Below are 17,146 nucleotides of genomic sequence, written 5' to 3'. Positions count from 1 at the left end.
AGAATATACACTCCTCTCTTCACCTCATCACACTTATTTTAAAATTGACCACAAAACTGGAAGTAAAACACTCCTCAGTAAATGCAAAAGAATGGAAATCATAACAAACTGTCTCTCAGACCACAGTGCAATCAAATCAGAACTCAGGATTAAGAAACTCAATCAAATCAGCACAACTACATGGAAACTGAACAACCTGCTCCTGAGTGACTACTGGGTAAATAATGAAATGAAGTCAGAAATAAAGATGTTCTTTGAAACCAATGAGAATGAAGACACAACGTACCAGAATCTCTGGAACACATTTAAAGAGTGTGTAGAGGGAAATTTATAGCACTAAATGCCCACAAGAGAAGGCAGGAAAGATAGAAAATTGACACCCGAACATCAAAATTAAAAGAACTAGAGAAGCAACAGCAAACAAATTCAAAAGCTACCCGGAGCCAAGAGATAATTAAGATCAGAGCAGAAATGAAGGACATAGAGACACGAAAAACCCTTCAAAAAAAAAAAATCAATAAATCCAGGAACTGGTTTTTTGAAAAGATCAACAAAATAGACCACTAGCCAGAATAATAAAGAAGAAAGGAAAGAAGATCAAATCGATGTAATAAAAATGATATAGAGGATATCACCACTGATCCCACAGCAATACAAATTACCATCAGAGAACAGTATAAACACCTCTATGCGAATAAACCAGAAAATCTAGAAGAAATGAATAAACTCCTGGACACGTATACCCTCCCAAGTCTAAACCAGGAAGAAGTCAAATCCCTGAATAGACCGATAACAAGTTTTGAAATTAAGGCAGTAATTATTAGCCTACCAACCAAAAAAGGTCCAGGACCAGACAGATTCACAGCTGAATTTTACCAGAGGTACAAGGACGAGGTGTTACCATTCCTTCTCAAAGTATTCCAAACAATAGAAAAAGAGGGAATCCTCCCTAACTCAGTTTATGAGGCCAACATCATCCTGATACCAAAACCTGTCAGAGACACAAAAAAGAAAATTTCAGGCCAATATCCCTAAGGAACTTCGATGCAAAAATCCTCAATAAAATACTGGCAAGTTGAATCCAGCAGCACATTAAAAAGCTTATCCACCACAATGAAGTCAGCTTCATCCCTGGGATGCAAGGCTGGTTCAACACATGCAAATCAATAAACATAATCCATCACATAAACAGAACCAATGACAAAAACCACATTATCTCAATAGATGCAGAAAAGGCCTTCGACAAAATTCAACAGCCCTCCATGCTAAAAACTCTGAGTAAGTTAGACATGAGTGGAACATACCTCAAAATAATAAGAGCTATTTATGACAAACCCACAGCCAATATCACACTGAATGGGCAAAAGCTGGAAGCATTCCCTTTAAAAACTGGCACAAGACAAGGATGCCCTCACTCACCACTCCTATTCAACATAGTATTGGAAGTTCTGGCCAGAGAAATCAGGCAAGAGAAAGAAATAACGGGTATTTAAAGAGGAAGAGAGGAAGTCAAATTGTCTCTGTTTGCAGATGACATGATTGTATATTTAGAAAACCCCATCGTCTCAGCCCCTAATCTCCTTAACCTGATGAACAACTTCAGCAAAGTCTCAGTATACAAAATCAACGCAAAAATAACACACACTCCTATACACCAATAACAGACAAACAGAGAGCCAAACCATGGGTGAACTCCCATTCACAACTGCCTTAGAGAGAATAAAATACCTAGGAATACAACTTACAAGGGATGTGAAGGACCTCTTCAAGGAGAACTACAATCCACTGCTCAAGGAAATAAAAGAGGACACAAAGGGAAAAATATTCCATGCTCATGGATAGGAAGAATCAAGATCATGAAAATGGCCAGACTGCCCAAAGTAATTTACAGATTCAATGCTATCTCCATCAAGCTACCACTGACGTTCTTCACAGAATTGGAAAAAACTACTTTAAACTTCATATGGAACCAAAAAGGAGCCTACATAGCCAAGACAATCCTAAGTAAAAAGAACAAAACTGGAGGCATCGTGCTACCTGACTTCAAACTATACTACAAAGCTACAGTAACCAAAAAGCATTATACTGGTATCATAACAGATACATAGACCAAAGGAACAGAATAGAGGCCTCAGAAATAACACCACACATCTACAACCATCTGATCTTTGCCAAACCTGACAAAAACAAGCAATGGGGAAAAGATTCCCTATTTAATAAATGGTGTTGGAAATATCTAGTCATATGCAGAAAACTGAAACCGGACCCCTTCCTTACATCTTACACGCAGATCAACTCAAGATGGATTAAAGACTTAAACATAAGACCTAAAACCATAAAAATCCTAGAAGAAAACCTTACACGCAGATCAACTCAAGATGGATTAAAGACTTAAACATAAGACCTAAAACCATAAAAATCCTAGAAGAAAACCTAGACAACACCATTCAGGACATAGGCATGGGCAAAGACTTCATGTCTAAAACACCAAAAGCAATGGCAACAAACGCCAAAATTGACAAATGAGATCTAATTAAACTAAAGAGCTCCTGCACAGCAAAAGAAATGATCATCAGAGTGAACAGACAGCCTACAGAACGGGAGAAAATTTTTGCAATCTATCCATCTCACAAAGGGCTAATAACCAGAATCTACAAAGAACTTAAACAAATTTACAAGAGAAAAAACAACCCCATCAAAAAGTGGGCAAATGATATGAACAGACACTTCTCAAAAGAAGACATTTATGTAGCCAACAAACATACAAAAAAATACTCATCATCACTGGTCATTAGAAAAATGCAAATCAAAACTACAATGAAATACCATGTTATGCCAGTGAGAAGAGTCATCACTAAAAAGTCAAGAAGGCCAGATATGGCGGCTCACGCCTGTAATCCCAGCACTTTGGGAGGCCAAGGAAGGCGGATCACGAGATCGGGAGTTTGAGACCAGCCTGACCAACATGGAGAAAACCTGTCTCTACTAAAAATACAAAAATTAGCTGGGCGTGGTGGTGTGCACCTGTAATTCCAGCTACTGAGGAGGCTGAGGCAGGAGAATCGCTTGAACCTGGGAGCCGGAGATTGCAGTGAGCTGAGATCACGCCATTGCACTCCTGCCTGGCAAAAAGAGCAAACAACTCTGTCTCAAGGAAAAAAAAAAAAAGTCAGGAAACAACAGATGCTGGAGAAGATGTACAGAAATAGGAACGCTTTTACACTGTTGGTGGGAGTGTAAATTAGTTCAACCATTGTGGAAGACAGTGTGGCGATTCCTCAAGGACCTAGAACTAGAAATACCATTTGATCCAATAATCCCATTACTGGGTATATATCCAAAGGATTATAAATCATTCTACTATAAAGACACATGTATATGTATGTTTATCATGGCACTATTCACAATAGCAAAGACTTGGAACCAACCTCAATGTCCATCAATTGGTAAAGAAAATAGACTGGATTAAGAAAATGTGGCACATATGCACCATGGAATACTATGCAGCCATAAAAATGGATGAATTCATGTCCTTTGTAGGGACATGGATGAAGCTGGAAACCATCATTCTCAGCAGACTAACACAAGAACAGAAAAGCAAACAGTGCATGTTCTCACTCGTACGTGTGTACCTGTGACAATGCATGGACACAGGGAGGGGAACCCTGGGGCCTGTCAGAGGGTGGGGGCTAAGGGAGGGATAGCATTAGGAGATGGGATGACGGGTACAGCAGACCACTATGGCACGTGTATATCTATGTAACAAAACTGCTCGTTCTGTATATGTACCCCAGAACCTAAAGCATTATAATAAAAAAAAATTGTGCAAAGCTGAACTCTCCATTTTTACTGCCCACCCCCCCCATTTTCTAGTTTCTATGTTCCACATTTTGGTGAATAGAAATATCTCCACTAACTTGCCTTGCCCAAACCAGGAACTAAGCTCTAAGTTCTTTCTATATAGTCCCTTCTCTCTCCAAATGGCTACTAAAATTTAACTCTTAACTGTTTCTAAAGTTGCTCTTTCTCTTCATTCTACTGGTCTTCCTGATTTGAGCTCTCTCCCCTCCTCACTGTGTCCAAGCCTAACGTTAGAGTTATATTCCTAAAAATTAGATCATGTTACTACCTGCTCAAAGGCCATCAACAGTCTCAGGCCCAAGGCCAACCTCCTTTCATGACCAGATCAGAGTTTCTAGTCCTCTCTCTGCCAATCTCTCCACCTTTACCTTCTACCATCCATGAACTTACTCACACGGCATGATTACAACTGTTTTCAAACAATAGAGAAATGGACAAGACCCACATATTCCCTCTATTTGGGAAAATTTATGCCATCAATTCTTAGTATCTATATTTTTGTATTGATTTTTACATAAATTGAAGATTTTATTATTAAGCAAGTTTTCACTTGTTTTCACAAAACAAGACACTGCATAGTTTTCAAGTATGGGAGGCGACGATCACTTAGTATGGCCATATCTGTTTTCTCTCCCCAGACTATCTCTTGGCTCTTGTAACACACAACTTTGTTTGTTTGTTTTTGGACACAGGGTTTTGCTCTGTTGCCCAGGCTGAGTGCAGTGGAGTGATCATAGCTCAAGTGATCCTCCCATCTCAGCCTCACCAGTAGCTGGGACTACAGGTGTGTGCCACCACGTCCAGCAAATTTTTGTATTTATTGTAGAGACAGGGTTTTGTCATGTTGCCCAGGCTGGACTTGAACTCCTGGGCTAAAGTGATCAAATGATTCACCTGCCTCCACCTCCCAAAGTGCGGGGATTACAGGCATGAGTCACGGTGTCCAGCCATACCACGTACTCTACGATTTGTTCTCTTACAAGCTGCTCCTGTGCCGCATTTTTCTGTTGGGCTGTTCTTGTCGGTTCTCTCTCTCATGGATGTTGTGCTGATTACCTTCCCTAGCACGGTGCCAACACACAACACAGGCCCCAGAAAATCTGTCATCATCATCATCCTCACTATAATAAGAAGGAAAGTCTTCTCATATCTTTGTGATTACCAAACGTCTTAGTACGTTGGAAATCAGTACTAAACATTTCCTGGTGAATAAGTGGCTTTTAAGATTCTGCAGAGCTTTATCTGCCTCCGTGTGGGAAGACACAGGATGCTTATGTTATTCTGTCATGATATGCTTTGCATATTCACACAGAATCATAGCCATTTACTCTAAATTTTTGTCCCATAACCTTCCATGCCACAGGATGAAAAATGTTAACAATCACAGAGTCACAGATGTGTCTGGGTTATCAAAGCCAGCTCAGTAACTGAGTGTTTCCACACACACAAAACATTCCAGCAAACAATGGATATAGCTGTATCTTTGGCAACAGCTAGGAGCTCACCTTTTCTTCACTACCAACACAACTCCAAGAAATATAATAACGAACAGCAAGATGCCCGCAATGACTCCAGCAATTTTAACTGTATGATCTGTCTGTTTCTCGGGCTCTGGGACTGGTTTCGGAGTGGCAGCTCCTGAAGATGAAAGGAAATGAAAAAGGAGAGACAGTAGGTAAGAGAGAATAAAGATGTCACATTTTAAAAAATTTTGCTGCATTTAACAGAATTATAAGACTTATCAGAGCCAGCAGACAGACAAGCTTTGATTTTTAAAACAGCTTTCATATGCACTGAAATGAGCGTAATTGTTCACATTGTTCTTCAATATTTTACTAAACCGTAACACAAGCAGGATAGCAAACCCATGCCTGACCCTTTTCTAAGAGACTCTTCTGAAACAGTTTTTTTTTTTTTAAGACAAATATTGTTTTATTATCTCTATTGGTTTCTGTTCTTTCTGCCATTTAAAAACGTACTAACACCACAATAGCTATCCCTAAGCCTTTATCCAAATTTGATTTGCTGGAACATTTTCTTCAATTATTTTTCATAAACGAAGCAGTAATTCCATAACATATTAGTCCAAACACCTGGAAAACTGAGATAAGCTCATTCACCATGCATTTTTACCAGCAATTGTTTTTTAACACAATAGAGTTTTTTCCCCCTGCCTTTGGAAATCTAAATCTAGGTCACATCTGGTAGGCAAAAGACTCCTTCTAAGCAATTTATTCACAAAGTGGGAAGTGGCTGATGATCACACCACTGGCACCCACATTTAATATCTGTTTAAATAAGATAACCAGGGTCTTACAGTGGTGGTGGCTGTCTTAGCTCTCCTTTCTCATGTCTAAAACATGAGACATGTTTGTCCTGTTTACTGTATAATGTTATGGAATGTCAAATTCATGTCTGATGAAATATGTTTCCTCTGCTAAGTGCATTCAGGATGAAAAATTCCCTAAAAAGACTCCTCTTTAAAAGGGCTTGTACTTTTAAAATCAGAATGTGATGATGCTCTGAGTCACACCACCTTTACTAGGTCACAGGTCATTCTGAAAGGAGGAACTTTATGTCCAAATTTTCCTCCTTAGAATTTTCTTTTTGTGTTGTTAAAAATGTAATTAAATTCGAGTGTTTGTAAACCAGCTCTTTCCACCCTGTCATGAGGTTTTCCACTCCTGCGTCACCCGACTCATGAAAACCTTAGCTGTCACCGTGGCTGAGCCCTTGTGCAGGGCGGACCAAGACCAGGAGGATAAACTCCAAAATGAGTCATCACTGAGAAAGAGGGAGTGCCAGGTATCACCTTCTATCTGTTTTTTTGTTTCCTTTGGAAACATGTAAATGATGTTTCTTTCCAAAGTTATTCCTGGTAAGATTTTATACATGAGGCCTTGCATTCTGAACATGGCTGTAGTCATTAGACTGACCCCAGGAAGTGAGTCAAGGTCAGGGGAGAAGTGAGTTGGAAGATCATTAGTGTTTCCATGACAAAGCATATTCCAATCATTTGAGAGCCACAACAACAGCAGCCGTGATGCAAAAAGCACACCTTATGAGATAAAAACCCTTCTGAAGAAGCCTCTATAGGTCAATTTTATTTTATTTCTGACAACGTCAAGAGGAAGTCCTGCTATTTTGTTTCAATGAATACCCCTCAAACTAGTTGTCCAGTTAAATCTTTAAGGTATTCATGTTAATTATCCTTTATGGTAATTACATCTGAAATATACCACTCCAATCAATATTCTATTGGAACATATCACCAGGTGGTTGACTGGGAGGAAATTGTCACATTAATCAAATTGCTAAGAAAAATCTAAAGATAAAATGTGTGTGTGGATAAAAAAAAATTTTAAGCTAAGCAATGCATACAAAAAGAAGTAACATTTGAAATTCCCAAAACTGAAAAAAGTCTAATGTTTTTCTATTTTGATTATGTGTCCAATTAAAACAAATTTTAAAATAAAATCAAATTGGTTTGACTCTTCCAATGTTGACATACTGGAAGCCATTCCATTTATCTCACTAGTTACAGATAGCTAGCTCTCCACATAGATTTCTTAAATAGATTAGTTAAGGTATGTTTTGTAACTAAGTAATATCAGTAAATGCAACACTTGGGGAAAATGTTTTAAAAACCTTATTTAGCTTAAGATATTTTAATATAAAAATAGCACAGATGTAATGCATACATTGTGAACACTCAGTAGAGGAGGGTCTGGCTCTGTGGGAACTGGTGAGTGACTCTCCATTCTGCTTTGGGTCAAGGAGGGGTGGTTACCTGCAGCCTTTCATCCCCTTTAGGAAGCCGCATGCATATTGATATGCAGCCTATGGAAGCTCAGTATTATCATTTCTTAGCACTGACTTTTAACTCATTTCACATTGCAGGTCAAGAGAATGAAATGTTATATCTTGGCCTGACATAGTTGCAACGTGATGATGCTAGCAACCATGAAAAATGGGACAGCGACTCAGAAAAGGTGGGAGGGCTGCCTGGGACTGGCCACCCGCTTGAGTCAGGTGTTTGGGTTTAGGACTCTGCAGAAGCATCAGTGTAAACACAAACAGCCCTCGGATAACCTGATGGGTGGGTGTCACTGACTCCAGGCCCCCTGCCCAGGAAGTTCCTGCTTTCCTGCCTGTGTCCTATCCCTCTATGCCTGCCTGAAATGAACATCTTTAGGCTCTCCTTAAATAGGATGCTCCTCTCTCCTCTTATATTGTTTTGGGAACATGTGGTTCTGGTTATGACCTGTCAGCGGGCCTTGGACAGGGGATATTTTTGACAGAGCATGGTTGCAACTGATGGTTGTTTATTTTTCCTCACCCAAATCTATGAATTTAACAGTATAATTTCCAAACTGCTTAGCAAAAGAGTTGTTTTCATTCTATTTCCCCCTTGGTCTTGTTATTTTCTAGCCAGGTTTCTCATGGTATAAACTTTTCTTTTTTTTTTCTTTTTGTATAAATTTTAATTGCTTATTAAAAGGAATTTTCTCTTCTTGTGTGTATTCTGTTAGGACAGCGGTGTGCATTTAGTTTCTTTTGAAGAGAATAAACTTGCACGTGTCCATTTATCAGTGATATCTAGGCCTGATACTGTATTGTACTCATTACACTGATGAATAAGCTAAGTATTACAGGGAGATTTTAAGAGACTGCTAAAATCCTAGCGCATATCCTCATAGATGCCCATTCTCCTGACTCCTAGTGAGAACTCTGGTTATTACTTTTATAATGGCCAAGAAAATAAAAAAGAGTGGTATTCCAGTCAAATTGCATTAAGATTTCAGTTATAACATCTAGTATGAAAAAAAAAAACCCTCAAAAGAAACAGAATGATTATCCAATGCAGTATTTAGCTGGTTTTCAACTTGGCAGAAAACAATCCGCTTTGGCCCAGTGTTCAATGTTAAATTAAATAACAGCAGCAAGCCAGGCCGAGAACACGATGTACTCAGCCACTGGCTTGAAGTCTGGGCCCAATTGTGACTACTGAACTGGCTGCACATATTTTCCCAGAAGATTCAAGGGTACAAGCCCAGAAGGCCATGAAGGCTGTCAGTGATGCCCAGAACTACTGACCATGTTGCCCACAGCACGGGCTGGGTTCACCCAGAGTGAACGGGAAGTCTTCCCAAAGGGAGGGGAGTGGCGGGGTTAGGAAGAGCCGCAGGGACAGCTCGGCTGCAGAACTTTGCACGGTGGTGACTAGTACGAGGCTGACCTTGAATGTGGAGAAAAAATATCCAGCAATATTCTTCATTTATTCAACAAGCGTTTATTGAGTCCTTAACTGCTTGCCAAGCACTGTTTAAGGAATACGGTGGTGAGCAGATGGACAAAACAAAACTTCTGACCTCATGGAACTTAAATCCTTGTGGGGAAGACAGACACCAATGTAAGCCAATATTGTAGGCAGTGTCTGGCCAGGCTAGCTGTAGAGAAACTTCAAGGGGAGTGGGCTGTGGGGTGAAGGTGAGGTAGCTGCTAGGATGGGGGATTGGAGAAGGAATTACTGAGAAAATAACATTCGAGTAGACCTGAAAGAGGAAAGGGAGTGGGAGAGGCTGACGTCCAGGGAGGAGGAAAAGGGAAAAGGTACAAGTGAGACTGAAATACTGAGTGTGACTGGAGTGCCGTGAACTGTGGAGAAGGTGAAGCACAATTTGGGGGACACTTCCTTCGATTGCTGGAAGTATTCTCTCTGCTTGAGAAGCCATTAGAGGATTCTGAGCAGAGGAGGAACTTGATCTGGCTTATATTCAAGAATATGGTTTTGGACCAATGAGGTGTGAGATATTAGACATCCAAAAGAGATAGCAAGTAGGCAGTTGGATGGATATACAGGGGAGAGACCCGGGTGTAGAACATAAATTTGAGGTTGTCATCAAAAAGATGGTGATTGCAGTCATGAGTCGGCTGCGGGACACTTAGGCAATGAACAAGGGAAACAAGGGCAGGTCAAGGAGGATGGAACTCAGCTAGGAGGAGGAAGACGTCCAGGCAAATACAGACAAAGGGAGTATCCACACGAAGCAGCCAGAGAGGAAGAAAGGGATTACGAGACAGTCTTTTTTTTCTTAAGGTGGAAGAAATGACAGCATCTCTGAATGCGAATGCTAATGATACCATAGTGGGGGGAAGTTGATAATGCCGGAGGGAAAGGAGCTGCCTGCTGGAGAGAAGCCCTTCCAGAGGCGGGAGGTGGGACCAGCGCGCAGAACCAGGAGGGCTGATGTTTCACCCAGAGGAACGGTGGAAAGCCACGCACGCAGCAGCGCGCAGGCTCTGGGGGGAGCAGATGTGCTGGTCTGGGAGTGGAGCATTTGAATGGACTCTTTTGATGGCTTCATTTTCCCAGGGAGAAAGGAAGCAGGAAGATGAGGGGAGACTGGGGGCCAGAATGGAAGTGTAAGAAATGTGAGGCCAAAAAGTGTTGAAGTTGCCTAGAAGAGGGAAGGGAGGGATGTCCCAGGCTGGGCATGGGTGGGATCTGCTGGTAGCCCACCAGGAGTTCCAAAGACACAGAAGATAAGGTTGGACAGACTGGGAAGGGGGCTAAGGGGAAGGTGGGCCAGTGAGAGCAATCCTAATGGCCTCGAGCTAACAGTGAGGGTGGGAAGTGGGGCTGTGGCTGTATCCAAGAGCACGCAGAGCCCTGGGCCGTCTCTTCACTCCTCCCAGCTGGATGAAGAAGGGGAAGAGGAGGGAAAAAAAAAAAAAGGTAGGGGTGATCCCTACTCAGACTTACATCGGGGAAGGGAGTGAACAGTGTTCAAATCAGAGATACAGAAGCATCCCTGTGACACTCAGACGTTCCCTCTAAATATAAGGGATGCAGCTGTGAACGCGGGCTAGCACTGTCCTTTTCATATGTGTAGCTAATGTTGGCTCCCACAGCCTCTGAATTAACAGCCCCTTATTTAGTACCCTTGGTGCTCAAGGTACTGGAACCAGGTTCTGCAGGGGAATTAGAGTTGAGTATGTGCCTCTTCCTTTAAGGAGTCGACCACAGTAAATAAGGCAAGAAGTCTTCAGTGTGGCAAGTGAGCTACAGAGCCCAGCTGGGGAAGAGTGGAGGGGACGAGGGAGGGCTCCTTGTCAGAGGCTGCAATAATGAATGGGCTGGAAGGACCAGGAAGGTTTCAATGCTGGATGGGAAGAGTGCCTCATAAGCCAGAACAAAGGGGCCTCTGGAGTCACACACTAGCTTCAAGGGCAGGGTCTGGGGCAGGGGCTGGGGGTGGTTGGGAAGAGGGTTGGGAACTGAGGCTTTATGGTGGGATGGGTGTTGCTTACTGGGTAGGACAGCCCAGACTAAATTTAACAAATAAGGAACCACAGAAAATAACAAGGCAGGACCTTGAGAACAATTGGGGCAGCAATACATAGTCTCACTGAGGAAGGGAAGGGAAGGAAGTTGGGGAGCCATGGGAAGGTTATGGCCCCACCCAGGCCCAGAATCTCCCCTGCCTGAACTGCAAGGGTGGCTGGAATGAGCAGGATACAAGAGACTCACAGAGGCACAGCCAGCTGTGTACAGGTGACAACACCAGCAATGGCTCTGGGACTACATGGCCAGCCTCCTGCTGCGGCTTCGTGTTGGGTTCAATGTCTGAATTGAACCTGAGCAACAAACTACCCCATTCACACCACATGCAAAAGGTTACATGGGCAAACCAAATACCACAAACCCACTCTTGGTATTTGGGGGAAAGAAAGAAAACGGGGCTAAGGACAGTAACAATGGGAACTGCTGAAAAGAATAGCTGAGGAGGTTGAAAAACCTTAAGAGATGGGACAGGGAGAAGAGCTAAAAGTAGAAAATAAAATGGAAGCAGTGGAAATATGTAAAAATATTGTTTCTTCAAGTGCGTTTCAAAGAGCACTGGTCCCAAAAGATAATCTAAAATTTAAATTTAGTATTCAGTCACTTTGTGCTAGCATTTTAATGACTTTTATGGAATAGAGACTCTATTTTAATTAATTTTCCTTCTTTTGTGTGTAAATCTATGCAGAGGTAAATTTCTATACTACTTCTTAAAAACAGCAACATCCTTGTTTTAAAGATCATTGTGAGACAGTTCATTCAGGTCTTGTTGCCCAGAGAATTAAAATCCTTTGCAGTCTTGTTTAGTTTTTTTTTTTTTCAGCTGCTCCTTCTTCACATTATACATAATCGCAAAACACCTCATAGATTTTTCATTTAAATTACATATCATTGTTTTTCTTCCCGGGAATGCAAAGTCAATCACTGTTCCTGGAATAATCTACAGTCACACTTCGTGTATTCTTTGTAACCTGATTATGCTTTTGAATTTATAACTCTTCCTCTGTCCCTAATTTCCAGTGTAGGGCAAACAGAGCATACATGATGTACAAGTAATAATGAGAAACATAGTTTTTCATATAAAACTGAGATACTGGATTGTTTGATATATGCCTTCTCTACAAAAAATCAATCTTTTTTTTTTATTTTTGTTCTAATTTCATGACAGTTACTGCTCTCGTTTGTTGATGTGGCTGACACCCTGAGGAGAAGATGATCTATCAAAGCATTATTACTTATTATCTGGACACTAAAAGTCCAAGAGAAGTATTATTGCTCTTACTATTTTGATGAAATAGTTTTATTTTTTCCATTTGAATTTCTCAAATCATTATAAAGTAATAAAATAGAGAAACAAATTGTCAATAATAAGCTATCAACTGTGCAACTTTCACATAAAGTGAATAATCAAGAAAGGAAGTGGGGGTGGCTGCTTCCGAAACAGATTCTTGAGGATGATGTAGTTCAGAATGGAAGTTTCCAACCATTTGCTTGAAACTAAACTTTGAAGGCATTAAAATGGAAATCTACTGACCCTCAAAATTTCTTCCAGATTTGTATTTTAGGTCGTGGTCTGGACCTCATATTTACCTCTTAACATTTTTTCCTGTGGGAGAAATGATCACCACAGCTTCCTGCACAAAGTAGTTGTTTGCAAAAACCCCTTAGACCTCTTCCTGCTGTCTGAAATTTGTCATTCACCATCTCATCAAAAAGTAAGTACACCTAGTCTATTCTGTATGCTTGCTAGAAGTATCAATATTTCTGAGGCTCAAAAAATGTAGAGCCTAGCAAATTGCATGAGATGTGTGACATGGCTTTCACAGGGCCTAAGAGCTACACACACAAAAGATGGCCTTTAAATTAGCCGGATGTGGTGATGTGCGCCTGTAGTCCCAGCTACTTGGGAGGCTGAGGCAGGAGAATGGTGTGAACCCAGGAGGCGGAGCTTGCAGTGAGCAGAGATTGCACCACTGCACTCCAGCCTGGGCGACAGAGCAAGACTCCGTCTCCAACAACAACAAAAAAAGATGGCCTTTTAGAATTGTGATGAGGCCTCACAGGGTCTTAGGAGAGAGTGGAAGTCATGTACTCTCCAGACTCTTATTTAGTAAACACACAATGTTTCCTCCAACAATAAAGGGCTTTAATGAATATGGCTTGTATTAATTGTGGTGTTCTGTTTAATATATTCTAAAACAGAGGGTCTTCAATTATAGGAAGTTTCAAACTCAGGCTGGGCAAAGAATTCTTTGGAGAGCTTTGAAACCTGCAGATGGCTGGGTTCCCCATGGATTCTGGATCAAAGGCCTGAGGTAGGACCCAGGAATCTATGTAACACCTCTGAGGATTCCCTACACAACACGAAGAAATACCCAACTCCAGAACCATGGCTCCCAATTATGAGTGGGGAAGTTTTTCAGACTACGGCAAATGCGAAAAAAACGTAATTGTGTTGTTCTTCTTAAAGCATCTCCTAATATAACACTATGTTACTTTCTCAGTGATCCAATTTCCATCATTGATTGCACGATTGAAAAGATCCTTTTATACAATGAAGGGGCAAACCTGGTGGAATCAAATCCTAATTCATGACTAGCCCCAATATGTACAGACTGGAAGACACTGAATTGTAAAGGAATTTAAAGTATATTGATCAACTGCCCGGGTGCTACTAAATAAGATAGGAAGGAAGAAAGTTAACCTTTTTGAAGACCTACTTTATATTCTGGGTACCTTATATAATTTTTATTTAATATTATACCATGCAGTATAATTAATATCATTTTACAAATGAGGAAACTGAAGAAACAGAAGCCATCAAGATAAACAGCTTGTCCTAAGTCAGTGAAAGACAAGGAATGGTGCTACACTCTGAACCCAGAGTGTCTGACTGTGAAGCCTACTCCTATTTCATTGCACAACAGCATCCCCCAATATAATTCAGAAAACTTGAGTGATTATTACTCATGATATGGAATACAAGACTCAAGTTTAAAGTGATCTTGGTCAGTTGAAAAGAGGTGAGTCTAACAAAAGAATGAAAAAGAAAAGTACAAAACAATGCAATCAGGAACTAATAATCCTGAAAGAAAAACAAGAGGACAAAGAACTTCCTGGCCAAAGCGCAGAAAAGAAAGATCTGGTAATATGATCAATACAATTCTGAAATGTACAAGAGCAATGGCACGCACATAATCCTGGAGCATGATATACTAGTCATTGTGTGGATGATGAGAAGGAATCAAAGAAAAGAAACACAAATGACTGACAAGGCAGAAAAGAAGGACCACAAAGAAGGAGAAAAGGAACTAGGGTCATTTATCTGCTGCAGGAGAAGGTGAGCAGGTGCCCTGCCACAGGAGCGTCCCAAGAGGAAAGATCATTTCTTACCACCTTTGCTGTGTAGTGATTAACAGTCTCTTGAACACGGTGGGCACCTGACAAATCTTTACTGAACAAATATTGTAAAAGACACAGGAAGCATTTGTAAAGAGAACAATAACCATGAGTGGTCTGTGTACAGATGGAGAAAAATATTTTTGAACATATAAACATAAAAGCAGGAGTTCAAGTTCCTACAGAGAAAGGCTGAGAGAGGTTTTCCCCTGTCTATGCACAATGTAGTCAGTATTCAGCAAAAGAGCAAGTAAATTAATTTTGGTTGTATTCAGTCCATAAAACTGGAATAAATTACAATGGAGGTTGATTCCGCCCTTGGGTTAAAGAATAGTCACCAGACACTAGAGAGATCAGTTATTATTGTCCTTCCCAATCTCTAACAAGCCTAAAACTGCTATACTTTTTTTCTTTATTCTCACTGACACCTATTTCTCTTCCAGATTTTTATACCTGACTCCCAAGCAGACACCTTAGCCAGTGTCTTTGACATAGTGCAGTCGTATGGATCTTCCTAAATAATAGCTCCAATCAAGTCACTCTTTCATTTAAAAAAACAAAATCAAATCCAAGAGCTTCTAAATGATTATTTCAAAAGGCCTTCCATGAGCTAACTCTAACCCCCTTTCCTAATATTATGCCACCCTCCTTTCTGAAATACACCAAATGGAAATGCCCACTTTCCCCATACCCTCAGTATTTCCCTTCCCAAGGCCTTTGCTCCTGCTGCATAGGAGCTTCCCCTACTCAATTTGTGTAGGTTCAAATCCTATCCATCTTCAAAGGCCACACATTCTAAATACTGCTCCTAAGTGCTTTGCAGAAAAGTATTCTCTCCCTGCTGAACTCCTAGAGCACCTTGCTTCTCCCCTCTTGCACAGAACTTACTACTTTCAAACTTGAGTTCAGTTATTTTGGTAAATCTTTATGTCATACACTAAACATAAATTCCTCGAGACAAAATAAGTCTTACTCATCTTTGTGGCCCTCACATGACCTGGCTCATATCTTATCATGTATCCACGGTGCATGTGAGAACATGTTTGCTGAATCAAAGATCTCTCATGGTAAAGCTCACTTTAATTTTCTTGTCTTTCTCATTTGTACTCTTTTTTTTTTCCTATTTAAAGTCCTCAGACATTGAGCAATGGGTATGATGGGGAACAAAAAGGAGGAAAAAGTAGAAGTGAAAAGTAAAGACAACAAGAAATCTTATTTCATGGTCTCTCCTCCACAGACTTCCAGTGTTTGCAGAGGGGTTTATTAAGAAGAGAGGCATCTTTGGCTGCTTTTGGATGATCCTACATGAGCAACAAGACAACATGCTAAGAAAGAAGGAAGATGTCTGAACATGAGCTCCACTGAGGATGCCAAGAGATGGTCAGAAGAAAAGAAGGGTTTTCTTAGTATGGCAATAACAGATGCAAGTCTACTGTGGTTTGAATGTCCTCTCCAAAATTCATGTTGCAAATTTAGTTGCCATTGTAACAGTCAGTATTAAGAGGTGGAGCCCTTAAGAGGTGATTAAGTCATGAGGTCAGAGTTCTCATGAATGGATTAATGAAATTATTGTGGAGTGGGTTTCTGATAAAAGGATAAGTTTGGTCTGATTTCTCCTCTCTGTCTCTCTTACTTGCTTCTGCCTTCTGTCATGAGATGACCCTACCAGATACCAGCACAATGTTCTTGGACTTCCCAGCCTCTAGAACCACGAGTCAAATAAACTTTTATTGTTTATAAATGACCTGATTTGTGGTATTTTGTTATAGTCGCAGAAAACAGACTAAGACAAAATCCTTACCAGAAAATTTGTGGCCAGACTTTCATCAATGATAAAGAGAGACTAACAGAAAGTAAGAGCATGGAAATAAATACTAGTGGCAAAACATTATATCTTCAGCACTCAGTGCTGTGAAATATACATCCATCAATGACTAGAAAGTTAACTGGGTACATATCAGAGAGACAGGAAGTATCTGTCAAGAATAAAGTGTTATAAACTCGATACTTGTAATGATTAAATAGATATAGGTCATTTGTCATGACTGCATATGGAGTTTGTTTCAGAAGTCTTTAAGCTAGCCAAAATTTCTGCTATATATTAATTACAATGGTCTGGGGTTCTTCAGAAAGTAAAAAACAGAGAAATGTCTAATCAGATAATGCTAGTAGGATTCAAACTATTAAAAGTAATTTTATTTAATAAAATGGCTATCGTAGTCCCATGATCCTACCATGGGAGCATTTTCTGACTTCGTTACTCATAGAAGTAAGGCAGAAATATAAATAATTCCCTTTATTAAGTGCCTAAACTGGCTAAAAGACACATGTAACTCACTTTGATGTGGTCTTTACCTATGTGCACGTGTGTGCATTTGTACATAAACATATATCAATATCTAAAGAAATTATTCAAAGACATATAAAGAGAATCCACTGAATTGGTAGTACAATCACAAAGACTTTTGTTTATCATGTTTACTATGAAGACATATTTCATAAAATTCTGAGTAAAAAAGACCAAATTAAATCACTGTAAGG

At 40.3% G+C, this 17,146-nt stretch overlaps 1 protein-coding gene across 10 annotated transcripts in view; it reads right to left on the bottom strand.

The window, feature by feature from the left end:
- PTPRM (protein tyrosine phosphatase receptor type M) overlaps window positions 1-17,146 on the bottom strand; it is a 797,738-nt gene that overhangs the window by 261,218 nt on the left and 519,374 nt on the right. For all 10 annotated transcript variants that reach the window (XM_017864681.1, XM_017864682.1, XM_017864683.1 and 7 more), the window contains one exon: window positions 5,367-5,499. In XM_017864681.1, coding sequence (XP_017720170.1) covers window positions 5,367-5,499 — 133 coding nt within the window. The remainder of the gene's footprint in view (window positions 1-5,366; window positions 5,500-17,146) is intronic.

The sequence above is a fragment of the Rhinopithecus bieti genome, unplaced genomic scaffold (assembly GCF_001698545.2).
Source record: "Rhinopithecus bieti isolate Rb0 unplaced genomic scaffold, ASM169854v2 scaffold_73682, whole genome shotgun sequence".
Taxonomy (NCBI): domain Eukaryota; kingdom Metazoa; phylum Chordata; class Mammalia; order Primates; family Cercopithecidae; genus Rhinopithecus; species Rhinopithecus bieti.
This window is presented reverse-complemented; position numbering and strand designations above follow the sequence as displayed.